This window comes from Podarcis erhardii, assembly GCF_964252035.2.
Source record: "Podarcis erhardii genome assembly, chromosome: Z".
NCBI classification, from domain to species: Eukaryota; Metazoa; Chordata; class Lepidosauria; order Squamata; family Lacertidae; genus Podarcis; species Podarcis erhardii.
In genome coordinates this window covers 17,888,484-17,907,680 of record NC_138504.1, presented here as the reverse complement: position 1 = coordinate 17,907,680, position 19,197 = coordinate 17,888,484, and the positions used below count along the sequence as shown (strand labels likewise).

The 19,197-nt window shown below is 47.3% G+C and overlaps 1 protein-coding gene across 3 annotated transcripts; it reads left to right on the top strand.

The window, feature by feature from the left end:
- The first annotated feature begins 8,514 nt into the window (after positions 1-8,514).
- On the top strand, positions 8,515-18,263 carry TRMT12 (tRNA methyltransferase 12 homolog). Of its 3 annotated transcripts, none has more exons than XM_081848091.1 (8): positions 8,515-9,050; positions 10,527-10,627; positions 11,710-11,878; positions 12,251-12,449; positions 12,533-12,683; positions 13,550-13,659; positions 14,244-14,401; positions 16,071-18,263. In XM_081848091.1, the coding sequence occupies exons 1-8, from the start codon at positions 8,967-8,969 to the stop codon at positions 16,554-16,556; spliced, it is 1,458 nt and encodes a 485-aa protein (XP_081704217.1). In that variant the 5' UTR covers positions 8,515-8,966; the 3' UTR covers positions 16,557-18,263. The 3 variants fall into 3 exon arrangements, with proteins under 3 accessions (XP_081704217.1, XP_081704219.1, XP_081704218.1); XM_081848093.1 differs by lacking the exon at positions 8,515-9,050 and adding an exon at positions 10,061-10,255 and having other exon boundaries at positions 10,531-10,627; XM_081848092.1 differs by lacking the exon at positions 8,515-9,050 and adding an exon at positions 10,062-10,255.
- Positions 18,264-19,197: the final 934 nt, after the last annotated feature.

Genomic DNA, 19,197 nt, shown 5'->3' with positions numbered 1-19,197 from the left:
CCTAGTGAGCACAGCAGACGTAATCTCTCAGGTACTGTGGGGTCCTACAACTTCTACTTGATCTCCTGACAACAGGTGTTGCCGGTTCTGGATTGGGTGTCACCTGTGGTAGGGGGGCTGCTATAGGGGTTTCGTCAGGAACAGATGGAGTCCCAGACATCTCAGGGTCCCCTACCTGTACCTCGTCATCCTGAGGACTAGCAGACCCTGGTTCATTTGCTGAAGCCCCTGGTGATTGCACCTCTGGGCCATTTTCACTCTGGTCTTGCAGCTCTGCGTCGTTAGCCAGGGATGAATTATCAGACTCCTCCCTGCTGAGCGCCCGGCGCCTCAGCTGATCTATATGTCTCTTCCAAACTTGCCCATTTTCCAAGGTCACATAATAGGACACAGGTCCACTAGCCCGGATGACCACACCAGCCACCCACCGCGAACCTCGTGAATAGTTCCTCACCCAGACCAGATCTTCAGGGGCGAAATACCTTGTTGTGTCAGTCTCAGCCTGGGGGTTTGCTCTTGAATTACGGTTTGGCATTTTATCCGGGTGGACATAATCCAGCACCGTTACCAATCTTCTACCCAAGAGCAGCTCAGCTGGCGACTTGCCCGTCGCAGTACATGGCGTCGCATGCTGCAAAAATAACATTCGCGCGATGCGAGCTGACCAGTTACCCTCCATTAAGCGCGCAATGGATTCTTTGGCTGTTCTTACCATGCGCTCCGCCTGCCCATTGGAGGATGGGTGAAAGGGCGCGGATGTGACCCCTCTTATGAAGTTACCAGCCAAGAATGCCTTGAATTCTTGGGATACAAAAGAATTATCTGATACAATGGTCTCAGGTAACCCGTGGGTTGCAAACAGCTGCCTCAACACCTTGATTACGGCAGCTGATGCCATGCTAGGGACCATCGCCACTTGGAATATGCATCGACGATAACCAAAAAGACCTTCCCCTGGAATGGCCCAGCAAAATCTAAGTGCAGCCGGCTCCAGGGAGATCTGGACTGCTCCCACCAGTGAACTGGTGCTCTGGCCACTTCTGGCCGCATCTCTTGGCATGCCTTGCATGTTCGTACCCATTGTTCTATGTTCTGGTCCATTCCAGGCCACCACACATAACATCGGGCTAGTGACTTCATCCTGACCATTCCCGGGTGTCCCATGTGAAGCGTCTCAAGAACCCTGTTTCTCAGTGGTGCTGGGATGATCACCCTATCTCCCCACAGGAGACAACCCTTATGCATGGATAACTCGTGCTGCCTTGTCGCATAAGGCCTGAATTTGTCTTCATGCGGACCACCTGGCCACCCCCTCCCCACCCAAGTGAGCACACGGGAGAGAACAGCATCTTTCCTCGTTTTCTCAGCAATATCAGTAGCCGTTACAGGAGCCCCCGGAAGTGTTTCCAGCATCATTATGTGCTCCGCTGGAGCAGGATCCTCATTGCTCCCGCCAGGAAGGGGCAATCGACTCATCGCATCAGCGTGGCACAACCGTTTCCCTGGCACATGGGTCAAGGTGTACTGGAACCCGTTCAGGAATATAGACCAACGCAACATTCTGGGGGAGAGAATTTGTGGCGTTTGTTTGTTCGGGTTGAACAACCCCAACAGTGGTTTGTGGTCCGTTTCAATGGAGAAATGACGACCGTAGACATAATCATGGAACTTTTTGATTCCTGCCACAATTGCAAGTGCCTCTTTGTCAATTTGAGCATAGTTGCGCTCCGTGGGCGACAACGTACGGGAATAGAAAGAGATGGGCTTTTCCGACCCATCCGGTTCCCTATGACTCAGCACCGCCCCCAGGCCGTATTGAGAGGCATCACATGCCACGACCAGCGGCTTCGATTCATCATAATGAGCAAGGACGCTCTTGCTACTCAGCATTCCTTGCAAGGAGTCAAAAGCCTTCTGCTGCTCCTGCCCCCATCGCCACACATTCTTTTTCTGCAACAGTCTATGTAATGGTTCAGCTACCGAAGCTTTCTGGGGTAAGAACGAATGATAACAGTTAATAAGTCCCATGAATGACTGCAACTCTGTCTTGTTCTGTGGTCGTGGTGCCTCGATGATGGCCTTAACCTTAGCATCTGTGGGGTGGATGCCTGATGCATCAATTTTAAACCCCAAGAATTCCACAGTTGGCACCCCAAAACTGCATTTTTCCTTTTTTAGTTGCAACCCCACCTCCTTGAACTTGAGCAACACTGCACGGACACGCGCAACCAGTTCCTGTGGGTCTTTTCCAGCAATCAAAACGTCATCAAAAAATGGCAAGACCCCCGGCAGACCTCTTAACAGGCGTTCCATGAGCCCTTGAAAAATCCCTGGGGCCACACAAACTCCAAATTGTAATCTGTTAACTCTGAACGCCCCTTTATGTGTGACAATAGTCTGTGCTTCCGCTGATTGTGGGGTTACTGGCAGCTGTTGGTAAGCTTGTGCCAGGTCAAGTTTGGCGAACACCTTGCCCCCAGCCAGTTTAGCCAACAGATGTGATATGACTGGAATGGGGTATGAGTTTTCCCTGAGTGCCTTATTGATAGTACATTTGTAATCAGCACAGATCCTGACTTCCCCATTTGCTTTAAGGGGCGTGACAATTGGAGTCTCCCACTTAGCGGAGTCCACGGGTGAGAGAACTCCCTGCTTGACCAATTTCTCCAGCTCTGCTTCGATCTTGGGTTGCAGTGCAAATGGCACTCGCCTTGGTTTGAGTCGGATTGGGGCCACCCCAGGGTCCAATTCAAAGTCAACTGGGGGCCCTATATAACAACCCAGTTTTCCATTAAAGAGACCAGCAAATTCTTTGCATAATGCCTCGCTCATCTCAGGGCAGGTTTGGGTTGAATTAAGCCCTGATATACTCAGTCCCAGGGCGGGAAACCAGTCAGTGCCCAGGAGACTGGGGCGACTGCCCTTCGCAATCACTAGTTTGAGTACCGCCTGTTTGTCCCGGAACTGTACTCTCACGGCACACATTCCCATGACATGGATGGGGCCCGCAGAGTATGACTGCAAAGTTGCCGGGAAGGGCTCCAGAGGGGGCAACTTACCCCTGGGGAAGAATGTCCTCGCGGTCTGGTCCGACACGATAGTGAATCCAGATCCGGAGTCCACCTCCATGTGGCACAGCTGACCCTCAATCTTCACCTTGACGTGTGCCTTGCCTTGCGCTGGAAACTGCACGACCCTCCCGTTGATCTCCGTTACATAGTGGCAGTCCTTTAGAACATGGTTCGCTGTGGCCGATCTGCGATGCTCCAGTCTAGGTGCTCCTGTCGCTCCCAACGCCGCTGATCTACAGACCCTGGCAATGTGACCTGTCTTTCCGCACGTCCGGCACATAGCATCCCGGAAACGAAACTCTTCCGCTCATGGTTTCCGCCACAACCAGGGCACCTGCCTCGGTGATCTTTGTGCACTGTGCAGGCCTGACGCACTGACTCGACCCCACGGACTGGGCTCTGGCTCGGAGTAGCCTCTAGCTCGTCCATGGCATGCGCAATTTCTATCTGTGGCTTAGGGACCCTGCGACTGGCATCAAGCTCCTCTCTTTCATAATTCTCCGTGGCGGTGGCCTCCTTCAAGGCTGAAGCAAGGGTAACCTCTTCTTTAGCCACGATGCGTCTTCTGGCTTTCTTGCTGCTCAGACCACCGACAAACCGATCCAGGAGAGTCTCTTCCAGATCTTGGAAGTCGCAGTGCTGAGCGAGCTTCCGCAGTTCAGCTAGAAATGCAGATACAGACTCCCCAGCACGCTGCTGCCTCTTATGAAACTCCATCCGCCGGGCCATCTTGGTCTCAGTAGGCGCTAAATGGCTTGTTAGGCAGGCAAGAATATCTTTGAGAGATGTCTCACTTAGCTTCGCTGGGGCAAGCAATGCCTTGGCCAGCTTGAAGGTCTCATGCCCACAGTAGCTCAGGATTGTGGCCCTTCTTTTGCTGGCATCGGTGATCCCTTGAGCCACTGCGAAGAACTCGAAGCGTTCGACGTAGTCTTCCCACGTGTGGGGCTCTGATGGCTGGAAGGGCTCCAATACCCTTGGACTCTCCATTGTCCTGTGGGCAGGGTCGTCTTCTCAGCTGGCCAGTGAGTCTTGTTCTTAGCTACAATCCGGACTCTGAGGCAGGGCTGCGTTTAACCGCTCCTCAGCATTCCGGATCCCACCTTCGTCGCCAGTTGTTGTGACGTGGAGTTTGTGATTTCAGCTCTCTTGACATAATATGCTGGAGACAGTTCTCTAGTAACACTTCTTTATTAAAAGCAACAAGACTGAAATTTGAGGAGGGGAGAGCTACATTTATAGGGACAGGGAACTAGCTAGAAAGGATACATTTTGGAGGGAACAATATCAGGCAATCACAGTCCTGCCTTTTGGAGGAAACCAATAAGACAGAGGATCCAAATACAGCAGCTTAAATGAATCAATAGTAGCTGTACCCTCTGGAACCAAAAGGCAGTTACTTTACCCTAATGCAAATACAGACAATAATAATACAGATATAAAATCCTTTGACTCAATACACAACAGTAAGGACATTGTCCCCTTTCACCTGTCCCTGCTCAAGATCCCTGTCCCTGATGGCTTCTCCGACAACTATGTCTGAAAGGATGGCTTGGGAACAGAGAGAAGTCAAAGAAATACTGTATTTTTCCGTGTCAAAAAGTAGGGGGCGTCTTATACACGGATAGTGCTGAGGGTGGACTGGCCATTGGTTGTTGCCGCAAAAATAGGGGCTGTCTTATACATGGGGGCGTCTTATAGATGGAAAAATACGGTATATCATGTTCCATCAGACACAAAGAAAAGGTAAGCAGGCTTCCTTGTCCCAGAGCAACTTAAAGGTTGTAGGAGAAAGATTTGGGTTCCACCCCCAATACCCTGTGGGTTCAGCCTTGACTCCAATTGTCAGTCAAACAGGATGTTTATTTAGGTGTTGAAAGGCTAGTGCGACACAACCTCAAACAGCAAGTAGCTGAAGGGTGGCACCCAAAATATGAAACATTTATATACTTTGTTTTTGTTTCATTATGTATTTTGTGTTCTCATTTTGTGTTTTTATGATGTGAACCACTCTAAGATCCTCAGATGAAGGGTAGCATACACGTTTTATAAATAGTACACTTTGAAGCGAAGGAGCGGTTGCGGCCATTTAGACCAGCTTCTACTGGTTTAATCATAAGACATAGCAACTTTCTTATCTTTCCCTCCATCCTTTGTACTCAAAAGTTATAGCAACAGCTCCTTCTGTTGTGGTTCTCTTGCAAACACAACATTCACTTGTTTAGCCCTTCTCACACATACTTCTATTTTAAAATTTCTGTACTTTTTCTCTGACAGCACCCCCCTTAGTTCCAAGAAAGACTTCCCTGCCTTTCCTTGGAACTCATATTCCTAAATCACATACTGCAATATCCGCCATATATTGTAATTTTAATTTTTAAACAATTTCTTTTCCTTTTTTTTTTTTTTTTTTGCTATCTGCTTCATTTTCCTGTAGGGTTGCCATATTTCAAACAGTGAAATCCGGGAAAAGCTTTTTTTTTTAGTTTAGCCCAAAGTTGTTGAACTTTTTGGGAAAAAATAAAAAAGCCCATTTTGGAAAAATTGCAAAAACAGCACGGCTGACACGGGCTACCATGCATCCGGATTTTCTCAGACATTTCCCGATTTCGGACTGGGCACTGCTGCCGCCTGCATTATCCCACATGTCAGGAAATTCTGGATGTGTGGCAGCCCTATTTCCTGTCAATTTATGTGTGCACAGCACTTTTGACACGTTCTTAATACAGTATGAGTGTTGTTGGTTTTTTTTAAAACCACCTTCTCTGCAATCCTATACTCATAAACATTACCATCTCACTTGCATCTTGCTGGTGCCTTCTATAGCTGTAGAAATCACACACAGAACAAGCAATCCCCCTAGAGGGAAAAGGGTAAAAGGCGGATCCAGTTGATTTTAAACGGATCCTCATGAATTCATATGATTTTTTCATTCAAATTAAATAAAACCACCTTGATACTGTAGACCATGTCTTACTCTATAGGCAGCATCAAAAAAATCATGCATCCACTGTTTCGTGGGGCCGCAGTGGCACAAAAATATGGTTAAAAACACGGATCCTCATGGATCCTCATGATTTTTCCACCAAAGTCACTATCAGATCAAACATCATGGCCATGGACACAGTCTGCACCAAAAAAAATCACAGATCCAAGGCTGTCTGGTGACACCGTGGCCCGAAAATGTGGTTTTGAACACGGATCCTCATGGATCCTCATGCTTTTTGCATTGTGCCACCCCAAACTCACCGTCAATTCACACATTGTGTCCAGGGGCACAGCCTGTACCACCTAAAACTCAGATCCATGGCTTCCTGGTCATACCATGGCCCCAAAACGTGGTTTTGAAGCACGGAGCCTCATGGATCCTCACGCTTTTTGCATTGCGCCACCCCTAAATCACCATCAAATCACACATCATAGCCAGGGGCACAGTGTGCACCACAAAAAAATTTGGATCAATAGCTTCCTGGCCATACCATGACCCCCAAACGTGGTTCTGAAGCACGGATCCTCATGGATCATCACGCTTTTTGCACTGAGCCACCCCAAACTCACTGTCAAATAACACATCATGTCCAGCTGCACAGCCTGTACCACAAAAAAACTCGCATCCACGGCTTCCTGGCAACTCCATGGCCCAAAAACGTGGTTTTGAAGCACGGATTCTCATGGATTGTCACTATTTTTGCATTGGGGAACCCCAAATTTACCCTTTATTCAAATATATTGTACAAAACCACAGATCTGACCACAAGCATCATGGATTTACTGTTTCGTGGCCCTGGCCAGATGCTACCCTGGATATATTGGTCAGTTTTTAGGTGGGTGTGCTGGGATAGAGGAAACGGAGTCGGCTGAATCTCAATCCATTAAAGATGGGGTCCAATGGCTGGGCCGGAATAATTTCAGTTCTGTTTGCCAGCTCCCAGCCCTTCATGGGGCACAATAGTCACCTGTAGCTGCCATCAGGAGTCCCGGTGTGATCCTGGGCACTTCTGTCTGTATGGAGGCTTTGGTCACAAATGTAGCCAAACTGGCATTTTTTTAATCCATGTCAGGTTAGGCGATTGGTACCGTACCTGTCCCTTTCCAACCTAGCCATGGTGATCCATGCAGCAGTCACCTGCAGACTAGACTATTTTAACTTGCTCTACCCCTGAACCAGGGAGGGGAGGGTATAAATGTGATAGATAGATAGATAGATAGATAGATAGATAGATAGATAGATAGATAGATAGATAGATACGCAGGGCTACCCTTGAGACTGCTCCAAAACTCCACACGGTCTAAAATGCAGATGCATGAGTTCTTACTTGGACTTTGTGGAGAGCCCACATTCAGTTGGTTGTTCATCAGCTGGATTGGCTCCAGGTGGAGTATCGAATCAGGTTAAAGGTTTTGGTGCTAACCTTTAAAGCCCTAAACGGTCTGTGACCTTTCTTATCTGTGGGAATTATCTTCCAATACACCCCCCCCCCAAAGAGTGTGATGCTCATCTAACAGCAACCAACAGTACTGGTGGTCCCTGGCCCAAAACATATCCAGCTGTCCTCAACCAGAGCCAGAGCCTTTTTGGTGGAATGCTTTGTCTAATGAGACCAGGGCTCAGTGCAAGCTATCTCAGTTCTCTCACTTGTCGTGGTGAGTGGGCTTGCACATTCCTAAAGACCCTTGTGAGCGAAGCCATTGGGAATCTTGTACTCCCAGCAGGGTCACCCATGGCGGTAAGGTCAAAGAAAATGAAATCTACTCAGAGTTCTGTAGTGATTTCATGCTCTTTATTGCAGCTTGTAAAACATTGATTTAATTTTCCCCAAAACCTCAGGCTTTTATATACATTATTTACACAATAATATTTACGCATCTGATTGGCTGATTCTGCTTCCCTCCTGGAGCCTGATTGGTCTTTTCCTGCAAGCCAATCAGTTGTTGCATTCTAGTATCCTACTTGCCTATTGTTCTAGGATCCAAGCTTAGTACATAACAGGAAAGGAGCTAGGCAAAGAATGATGCAAGAAGTCCTCAAAGGCAGAAGAGGTGGATGATAACAAGCGGTGAGTTACAATGGCTGTGAAGGCGGATGAAGGATGTAGCAGATAGGATCCACCAGTTCGTCGTGACTACTCATGCCATCAGAACAGAGCCCTACTGCGAAGACTGTGCGTTGGTCAGCGTGCACTGATCTACACACATAAAACAAATTCACACACAGGTGTCTTCCAAAAACCCAACCCAATTCCCAAAAGTGCCATGGCGATCAGCAAATGGTTACGGGGGCAGGAATGTGAAATCTGGAAGCCCCTAGTCATGAACCAGCACATGGGTGGTGGATACAGATTCAGTCATTCTGACTCAAGGAACGAGGCAGTTGAGCAGTTCGGCAGCTGTATCCGTGACTGAGCAGCCCTTTTTAGGATCCACTCTGCTCGCCCCGAAAAGGGGGAGGGTCTTGAAACGGTGCCCTAAACATAGTCTGCCTCCCTTTTTCCCTGACTGGATTACCGTGCCCAGTGGGGTCACCACCCAGGGGGCATAAAATACAGTTGAACTTTGGAACATGGAATATATGGACTTTGTCAGATAACACAGACAGCGTACGTCCTAAACGCAGAACTGCCATCATGGCAAGAGAGCTGCAACGTTTTAACATTGATAGTGCAGTGCTTTAAGACTCTTGAAGAGCAGGCGAGGGACAACTGAAGGAAGAAAAAGGAGGCTTCACATTATTCTGGAAAGGTCTATCAGAACAAGAACACTGAATACATGGGGTAGGCTTCGCTATGAAAAACAACCTTGTGAAGCTCCTGTCAGAAGTTCCTACTGGGATTGAGTGACTCTCAACCCTTCGGATAAAGCTCACAAAAAACCAACAGGCTACTATTATAAGCACTTATGCACCAACACTGTATGCCGATGAAGACATTTTTGTTTTTTGTGGTGCAGGCTGTGCCCTTGGCTATGATGTATGATTTGACGGTGAGTTGGGGGGGGGCAATGCAAAAAGCGTGAGGATCCATACAGATCTGTGCTTCAGAACCACGTTTTGGGGCCATGGAGTTGCCAGGTGATTTGATGGTGAGATAGGGGTGGCCCAATGCAAAAAGCATGAGGATCCATGTGGAGCCGTGCTTCAAAACCACGTTTTTGGGCCATGGAGTTGCCCAGAAGCCATGGATCCGAGTTTTTTGTAGTGCAGGCTGTGCCCCTGGTCATGATGTGTGATTTGACGGTGACTTTGGGTTGGCCCAATGCAAAAAGCTTGAGGATCCATGAGGATCCGTGCATCAGAACCACATTTTTGGGCCACAGTATGGCCAGGAAGCCGTGGATCTGAGTTTTTTGTGGTGCTGGCTGTGCCCCTGGCTACGATGTGTGATGTGATGGTGCATTTGGGTTGGCCCAATGCAAAAAGTGTGAAGATCCACGAGGATCCGTGCTTCAGAACCATGTTTTGGGGCCATGCAGTTGTCAGGAAGCCGTGGATCCGTGATTTTTGTGGTGCATGCTGTGCGGGAATGGGGAATGGAGTCCATGAATAAGTTCAGACCCAAAGGTTTTCTGAAGGCATGCACTCCAGAAACAAACAAACAAAACAGTAGAGATACCCCGTTTCACTAACAAAAGGGCTACGCAAGGAGAGGAGAGGCATGGGTGGGTTATTTCTCCAGTATGTATCGCTACGTACAGTATTAAAAGAATTTCGGGTATTTTGCCATACTGCAGCTTTAGCAACTGGCCAACGAATCCAGAGGGATAGACGGGCTCTTGTCTGCGGCTGCCATAGCAACCGGCCAACGAGTCTGCAGGGATAGACGGGCTTCTATCTGCGGTGGTCATAGCAACCGGCCAAAGAGTCTGCAGGGATAGACAGGCTCACGTCTGCGGTGGCCATAGCAACCAGCCAACGAGTACGCAGGGATAGAAGGACTCACGTCTGTGGTGGCCATAGTAACCAACCAACGAGTATGGAGGGATAGAAGGAAGTGCACAGTTCGTTCCTGCGCGTGTTTCCTTAGAAATCCGAGTCCGGTCCGAATCTTTCCCAAGTCCGAGTACATAGTTCCTGAGGGTCGTAGTTCCTGAGGGTTGCCCACCTTTCAAAAAGTGGCGTTTGCTGCTGGGAATCTGAAGCCTTCTATCCCCTTCTGCAGAAACAAAGGAAGCAAAAAATGAATAATTAGGTATCTCCCTGGGCTGACTGCCTGTGTTGCGCTTGTTGTGTTGTGTGCAGCCCGTGCAAAGAGGAGTTGCATTTAAGCCCCCCAGGAGTCTTCTGATGAGTTATGTGGGCAAACTTTATTTTGCGGCGAATGCTAGCTAGATCCATCGGGGGTGATGGTATATGCATATTCAGTGTTAGTCATTTGTTTTGTAGTGTGCAGCATTGTTCTGTTTTAATTGTTTTATTGTACACCACCATGATGTTCGCTGTTTATAAATACTCTGTTTTAGGCAGAACCCCTCCCCATTCCCGATAAGATGAACACGGAAGATTCATGTTCTTGTGGTACTGCAGCTGTTGTTATTGAGCCACAGTTTGCTCAGCTATTCAGGTATGGCGACAGATGTTAGGAGGTGGGGTGGGGGAAATGAAATAAATGCTCAAGAAAGGTACATTCATCATGCATGTCATCAGTAAACTGGAGGTGCTATGTTGATGGAAGTGAGGCTTTTGTAGAAATGAACAGACCTATTTCTCAGTGGTTTAGGATTACCAGTGGCAAAGAGTCAGACTTTAGCTCACAACGCATTGATTTCTCTGAGGGTACCACTTTGCTTTCTTAGTGAGAGTTACCTTTTACTCTTATGTCTGAAAAAGGCAATGCCAAAAGTGAAGGTATCAACCCAGTGCTGGAGATCCTAGCCATTGCTAAGGGGGATCGGCAGAGAAAGGAAGAAAGACTTGCCCACAAATAAATACAGAGAACTATGCATTTGCTTAGTTATATGTTCATTTCACCGGTGCATTTGACCTCTTCCCAAATCCCAGTCAAGAGAGACAATTTTAGCACGAGAATGAGGAACTTCAGGCCCAGGGACTAAACACAGCTCTTCTTATTCAGCCCTTGAGATTCACCCTGGTCATACCCTTCCTAGCTTTCATTTGGCTGGGACACATGTTTGAAATTTAACAATGCCTCTTGATGAGAGATATGTGTGTGTAACATTCTGAGTGTTGTGTGGCCTACAGCACAAGGCACATTTGTTGCTTCTGGCTCCATGCACCATTGTCATATGGCTCCTGGAAGGTTGCTCATAAGGGAATGTGATCCTCAGTCTGGAAAATGTCCCCCATCCCTGCAGTCTAGCATCTTTTCTCTCCATCCTCTCCAGCACATACCTGTTTCCCCAATTCACAGTTGTGAAGCACACAGGCCTCGCAGAGGCTGTTTGGATACTCAGGTCGGCCATTTCTAGTGCATCTCAGAGGCCAGAAGGTTTTTCATCTTCTCAGCCATGAAGCTTAGCTGCCCCCTCCTTGGTAATCATGGCACAATACTACTTCCGACAGAGCTGACAAAGAGCTTTCCCTGCCCTCCCTCTTGGATCTTCTTCCCTGCAGCAATAGCAAAGAGTTTCTGTAGGTTTAGTCGATAGTCTTCTCTGGGAGCTCATCAGGTTGTTGGTTTTGCAGGAAACTTTTGCAAAGAGAGGGTTTCCTGGACAGCAGTTACCGTGTGCAGAAGCTTCCTGATGGTGCCATGGCCTTGCCTGTGTTGGGCCAAAAGCTCACAGCAGAGCACCTGCATCAGCTGAAGGAAAGTATCCTGCCTGGGAAGACCTGTGCTTTAACATGGATTCTGGTGAGCCAAGTTCTTGTTGGCAGGTTGCTTTTATTTCATGACCTACAGGTTTGTCACTACACTTGGCAATGACTGTTATCAAGCCTGCCTGCCTGCCTCCCTCTTTTCTTGCCTTTGTCTTGTCCTCTTCTCTGCTTCCTACCTGCTTCATTTATTTGATGCCATCAGTTGATCTCTGATGCCACAGTATGGCTGTGTGGTAGTGGTGGGGCCACATGCTGTTATTATTCTTCGGGAATCATTTAGGCTATAACATGAATATTTTCCAGGTGTTGATCTGCAAAACAATTCTTTAGACTTTAGGGTTTGAAAGTGGTGTGTGGTATGTGTATGAAATAGGAAACTGACTAATCATTTGCACCCCATTTGCAGAATCCCATTCCTTCAAAAGCGGCCCAATTCCGGCCTCCCATCCAGAAACTGTATGATGAGTTGCAGTGCCTGATATTGAGCCATGGAGTTGCCTGGTCAAAAGAATTGGAGAGAGATCTACCACGCTCCTGGCAACGGCACGGGGATCTGGTTCTGTTCAGTGAGGAGAGCTTCAGAGAACCCCTATGGGGAGAGCTGGGTAAATTACAAACACAACATTGTGCCAGACCATTCTGAGCTGCTTCCTTTCTCAGCAAACCCATTACAACTGTTCTCTTTCAGGACAAGAGCTCTGGGAGGTGGTTGCTGGTGCACTTGGGGCCCAACGTGTGGCAAAACGCGGACGTGTGCAGTCAGATTTGTTTCGATCCCCAACAGTGACCCTGTTGCTGGGGGAGGATGGCTGGGTTGAACACGTAGAGAATGGAATTCGGTAAGGGAGAGGTGCAGTGTAATATTTTCTCCACCACACTGTCTTTTTTCTTTGACTTCACTGAAAAATGGAGTCTAATTAAGACTTTTTCATTTCTAGAGCTTAAGCCTAGAAAATTTAAGGTGTTTAAGGAGTGTTCATTCACCCAAGTCTTTAGCCAGATCAACTTACAAGGGTCAGCAATGAGACCCAGCCCTCAGGCTTGACATCTCAGAGATCCAACACAAAAAGAAAAGGGAGTGGGAGGGAAGAGGAAAAAGCAAACTTATTTTTAGTTACAGAATTCTTATACAGTAATGGTCAGATGGAATGGAAAGAATTCAAGGAGAGGAGCCAGAAGTTGCTGATCTTTCAGCTGAGAGGCCCAGAAGTCTCATCCCTCCCTCTGTTTTGGCCTGATCTTATGCTGAAGTAAATGTGCCCGTCAAAAATATGATAGCTATTTCTTCCAATGAATTCTAAAAAAAGCAAAGGGTAAATTTGAAGTCTGCAGTCATTTTCATGTAGTAAGATTTTTGAGTTGGCTCTGGAAAACTCAGCTGGTCTGGGTATTGGGTGAAGATTGGAGTGGGGTAAGGGTATGGTGAATGTTTCACTTCTCAGGGCAAAAGGTAGATAAGGCTGCAGTCCTATATATACTTATCTGTGAATGCGTCCCATTGCATTCAGTGCTTACCTTTGAGTAGATGTGTAGGCATTGCGCTATAAGCTTGTTTGTTTGTATATGTGCACAGTATTTAGAAAAGAATCCTTGTATGCTCTGAATTTCCTCCCACCCCAAATAGGGGTTGGTTAAGAACTACAAGTACTTAACAAGTACAAGTTTGATTCCTCGGGGTCATCTTCTGATTCGGTTGCCTCCGCAGGTACATGTTTGACGTGACACAGTGCATGCTGTCTCCAGGAAACATCACCGAGAAGCTGCGAATAGCATCTCTGAAGTGTGCTGGGGAAGTGGTGGTAGACCTCTACGCTGGTAAATACTGAGATACGAGGGAGCAGCAAAGCGACTGCTGTCTCTTTCTGCAGCCCCATTTGGGGCACAACCTATTTCTAAATAGTTTAGCCATCCAGAGATGGGTCTTGAAGCCAGGTGGGTGCCTTGAGCCATGTATAGAAGTAGCATGAACTCAGTTCGCTTGATTTCTCTGTGGTCTTTCTTGGTTCCCTCTTCCAGGGGTCTAGCCCTCCTAAAGTTGAATTACATTTCCCATACATCCTGTGCTGTGACTGGCAGCATGGTTCTCTAGCCCTAGCAAGAAGCATTTGACCCATTGCTTTGCCAACTAAGGCTTCTAAAGAGAGCCCTGCTGGATCACATCCAGAGTTCATTAGTCCAGCATCCTGTTTTCTACATTGCAGCCATGCAGGTTCCTCTGGGAAGCCCACCAATAGGAGAAGAGTGCAGTAGCACTTACCTGTGCACCGCAGCGGCTTGTATTCAGAGGCACACTGCCTCTGGTTGGGGAGCTAGTAGCCATATAACCCTATCATTTGTCTAACCCACTTTTAAAGGTATTCTGTAAGCTAACGAGTGGCTGTTCTCCCCCTTGTCTTCAGGGATTGGCTATTTCACCCTGCCGTACCTCATTCATGCTGGTGCTGCCTTTGTCCATGCCTGCGAGTGGAACCCGCATGCCGTGGAAGCACTGCAGAAGAATTTGCAACTGAACCGTGTGCAGGATCGGTGCCTCGTTCACCAGGGAGATAATCAGAAGGTGAGCAAAGAGGGGTAGAAATGACCTAAATAGAATGAATAAATTATCATCTCCCGTCACCTCTGACATTTGCCCGTGCTGATGGGAGCTGTAATCCAACAATATGGAAGGGTCACCAAAACCGAATGTTGGAAGATTAACAGCAGACAAAAGAAAGTCTTTCTTCACACAGTGCATGGTTAAAACTAGAGAGCTTGCTCCCACAGGAGGCAGGAATGACTCCTAATTTGGATACCTTTAAAACAAGTTTGTGGAAGATCATGCTATCAATGACTACTTAAGATGGCTGGAAAGTGCATTGTATGCCTCCTTCCAGCAACTCCTGCAGCCAAACATATTGCTCTGCTTTCTTTTGGACTGCACCACTGAGGCTGAGAAGGGGAGTCTTATTGGAGCAGCCCAGGACCTCCCTACACATTGCCCAGGCTTGTGCCCTGGGGAGGTCATTTTGGCGCTGCTAATGCAGTGGTTTGACTTCATCTCGAGAGGCACACTCCATTGTCTCTCGAGACAAACAGATGGCAACAAATGGCAGCATTGATAAATCCTGCAAATACAGTGATAAGACACACTCTCCTCCCTCCCATCACAACCTCTCCTGAAAACTCTATTTAGGCAAACTTTTTCAGAACTTTGCTTTTACTCTGGTTCCAGCCGCTGCTTTTATGGTTGAGTGCCATCTACTTTTTCTTTTTTAAATGGTTCTACTTTTTAAAAAATGTTTTGCTTAATTACAAGGTTTTGCTTTTGTATTTTGTTATGTAAGCTTTTTTGTGTACATCAGTAAAGAGTAAATAAGCAGGATATAAAATAATAATTGTCAGGGCAAAGCAGGCTGGAAGGAGGTCTGGCAGCTGGGTCCAAGGAACAGGGCCTCTCCCCTTGAAATATGCTATCCTTGGTAGTTTTTAGGGAACCTTAAAAAGCCTTGTTTGTTTGTTCCGCATTGCTCCAGATGTGGGAGTCTAATAGGCAGTAGCATCTATTTTTAGTCTTAACACTGGTGTAGCTGGCTGTGATGTATTGATTTGTAATTTGTTAATTGCTGCTGCTAGGATGGTGATTATGTTGTGTAAAACCACTTAATGTAGTTTTAAATGTAACAAGCCACCATGGGAAAGTATTGTAATTTGAATGGTGCCTACTTTATTAAATGCATAAAGGATTCAGGGTCTTCTGACTTCATTGGCCCTGACATGGGGGCTGATCTCTGCCACTTGCTTGTATTCACGAAGTAGAGTTTTATTCGTCTCTGATTGTCCAGCAGTTCAGTTTCTCACCTGTTGCCCTCTGAAGCAACAGAGTGAGAATTGCTATATTATCTGTTAGAACAGCCCAGACTTCCCTTTGCTGCCTTCTCTGCATTCCTCTCTGCGTCTCAAATACATTTTTGTTTTTTTAAAAGAAACAAAGTCTCCCCTCACATTTTCCTTCTGTTATGCCTGCTCTCATTCTTCCCCTTCCATTCAGTGATAGATTATGCGGTTTGTACGCCAAAGGTCCTCAGTTCAATCCCTGGCATTTCCAGTTAAAACAATCTCAGGAAAAGTGCACAAAAGGCCAGTCTCCTGCCTGAGCTGTGTGACACGCGCTGCCAGTCAGGGTAGGTGATGCGGACAAATCTCAAACTTGCAAAACACAACTGTCTATGTTCTTTCCTTGTTTGCAGCTGGAACTGTGGGATGTTGCTGACAGGGTGAATCTGGGACTGATCCCCACGTCGGAGGCAGGATGGCCAATCGCCTGCCGGGTTTTGCGGAAAGATGTGGGTGGGATCCTGCATATCCACCAGAATGTGGAATCCTTTCCAGTGAATGCCCTTAGGCTGCACCACAAGCCACATCAGGATCAACCTCGCGAGCAGCTCCCAGTGCAAGCGGTGTCCAGCGTACAAGAGGACAAGGTGGCCCTTGCGGACCACAGTATTCTACAGGATGTAGGAAGTAAGGACCTGGCTCTCTCAGCCAGGGGCAAGTGGCAAAGGTGGGCAGAGGCCACAGCAACCCAGATCAAGACTTTGCTTCAGGATTTGGACGGGAAGCAGTGGAGGACAAAAATCCTGCACATTGAGCAAGTGAAATCTTACGCCCCTCATGTGCACCACCTGGTCTTGGATCTGGACTGCCGGCCCCTTATGTGGCACACAGGTAGTTAGTTGGCTTTCCTACAGGAGCAGCACTAGGAGAAAGGTTCCCCATCTTTATGGGTCTGAGGGCACATTTGGGAATCTGAGGAATCTGTCATAGGCAGCACAAAATACCCATTTTGCAGAAGTGAAGACTGGTGAGGCTCTGAACTTCTGCCCTAGACAGGTGAAACAACTGCAACCTTCCCTCCTCAAGCCCCAAGTAAAACACAGACAAAAAAGGAGGATGAAACTGCTTCCCAAACAGCAAAAGCGAACAACAAAATGAAAAGAACTTGCCTAAAAATAAAAGATAAGGAAGAACTGGGGGCCTGGTGAGGTCCTTCAAAGCTGTTGTGGTTCCCACAGTCACTGCATTGGGGAATCCAGCTCTAGAACATGGTCTTTTCTTCATGGCACTAGCAGAGAGGTTTAGAGGAAACAGCTTTGGGCAGCAGAAATGCATGTTATTCTTTTGGATCTGCATGCAATTCTTCACTGCCATCCTCTTTTATCCCTAGTGATATGATTGCTGTTGTTCATCTTGGGAGCGTTCTGGCAGGAAAAGGGGCCAACTTATCTCCTAAAACTTTGCTGTGAGCACTGCGTTTTCTCCAACTAAATTATACTCTGTTTTCAATGGACCAGCCCGGTACAGTTTTTCTAGAAAAAGAGGTGCCAGAACTCACCATGAACGCCTCCATTGTTCTCTTAGAATTGCAATGGTGCCCACTTGAGAGGTGCTGGAACTGAGTTCTAGCTAAATAAAAAAGCCCTGGACCTGCCTATGAATTTCAGTAGGTCTACTTAGAGTAGGACTAGCATTGGCTACAATCCAATCTTTAGGATGTTGTTGCATTTTCACTCATCTTAACATGAGGTCACTGACAGTCTATACATCAGAGGCCGCCAGCTTTTTTGACCCCTGGGCATGCTTGCAAACCAGAGAAGCTGTTGTGGGCACCACATGCTCATCTCCACACCCCTTGCAATGAAGAACACACCACAGCCTGTTCAGTTTGCTATAGCAGAGTCCTTACTTCAAGCCTAATTTTAGCAAATGGCGAGGACGTCCCAAGTACCAGGGAAGTCCTTTCCAGGCATATGTGTGCCCTTGGGAGCCAGGTTGGCAACCCCTGCCATACCCTGTATTTACAGGAGTTGGCAACTGAAAGTCTGTGAGCAAGGTGAGGTCCACGGATGACCATTTGCTGGCCCATTAATCCTTGATGTCATCTCCTACCTGCTTCCTCTTTTCTTCCCATTTCGCCCCTTCTTACCTTTGGAATATCCTGGAAGAAACCTAAAGGACCCCTCCTGTCCTGCAAATGGCAGAGGGAAAGTGCTTTCACAGAGGAAGCAAAGGCATGGGAAGTGCAGTGGGGGTGGAATATTTGATTCCATCTAGTGCCCACCTTGTTTGTGCTAAGAATACCAAACTTTTACTGTTTTCAAAGCCTAGGCAGGGCAGCATATTTTTTTATTTGGGTGCCAGCCAGTTTCTAGTACGTACAAGGATGTCTCTGAGTAGATGACGTATTTGCCCTAGGGGCCTATTCAGCCCTCAGTGCTTTACCCAGGCAACATCTCTTCTTTATATTATTTTAATTTTATCGGGGTTTCATTACTTTTCAACAAGCATCTTTTAACTTTTTGTAGTTTATCTGTATAGTTTCAATTTGTGTAAGTCCTGGTCTGGGAAAATGGTGGGGCAAATAAATAATAAAAACAATTTTTTTATTGGCTCTGCTCCATGCCCTCCTTGAGTGGTTTTTGCCTGGCTGGAATGTGCCCTTGAATGGCAATAATGTGTCTTGCTTGCCTGGGTGGAGAGAGGTGTGTGAAGAAGCCTTGGACTGCTTGAATGTAACCTACTGCTGCCTCTAGCAAGCTTGGGCTCCCAGATGTTGGTCACAGCATCCTTGACCTTTGGGGCCAACAACATCTGGAGACCCAAGGCTGCATTACTGTACAGAAGGTAAGGGTTGCATCCATTGCTTTGCCCCCTTTTGCCTCTATTTCAGCCCACCCCTGGAAGGTTTCCCAAGAGGCAAAGTGGCCCTCGGGCTGTAAAACCTTCCTACCCCTAGACATGGGCGTAGCCAGGATTTTTGTTGGGGGGGGCAGTCCTTTTGTTGGGAGGAGCAGAACCTCAATTACCTATGTATTTTTATTTCTTTTTATTGATGGGGGGCAGCTGCCCCTCCCTGCCACCCCCTTGGCTACGCCCATGCCCTTGGAATAGATCAATAACATGCGAATGTCTTGGCACAGCTTTGGAAGTGTGTTTCATTTGTCTGGGTTTAAACTAGAGTAACATTTCTGGGAAGTTACTGTGCCTGGAAATTGGGGAGCAAAAGGTGAGTGCAGGTAAGCCCTGAATGTTCAGAGTAAATATAGGCCAGGATTCCTGTTTGGGCTCCATGAGGCATCGTCTCAATCTGGGATGTACATCCTTTGCTTTTTTGCCTCAATCTAATCTCCTGCCTGCCCGCAGGGTATCAATGGGAGCTGTGAACTCATTGTCTGGGTGGGGTGCCTACCTGCCAACACTAAGGCCTGTCATTTTTGTTATCATAGCTCAGAACCCAGAGAGCAAACGGAGCATGAGTCATCACTGGCCAGCTTTCCATTTGTTCTGGAAGCCACCTCCTGCATAAGGCAGCCTCTA

Bases quoted from the DNA above. Each gene is read 5' to 3' on its own strand.
- TRMT12 (XM_081848091.1), top strand. From the start codon at position 8,967: ATGCACCAACACTGTATGCCGATGAAGACATTTTTGTTTTTTGTGGTG. The intron at 12,450-12,532 runs GTAAATTACAAA...GTTCTCTTTCAG, and splicing joins ACCCCTATGGGGAGAGCTGG to GACAAGAGCTCTGGGAGGTG. The intron at 14,402-16,070 runs GTGAGCAAAGAG...CCTTGTTTGCAG, and splicing joins ACCAGGGAGATAATCAGAAG to CTGGAACTGTGGGATGTTGC.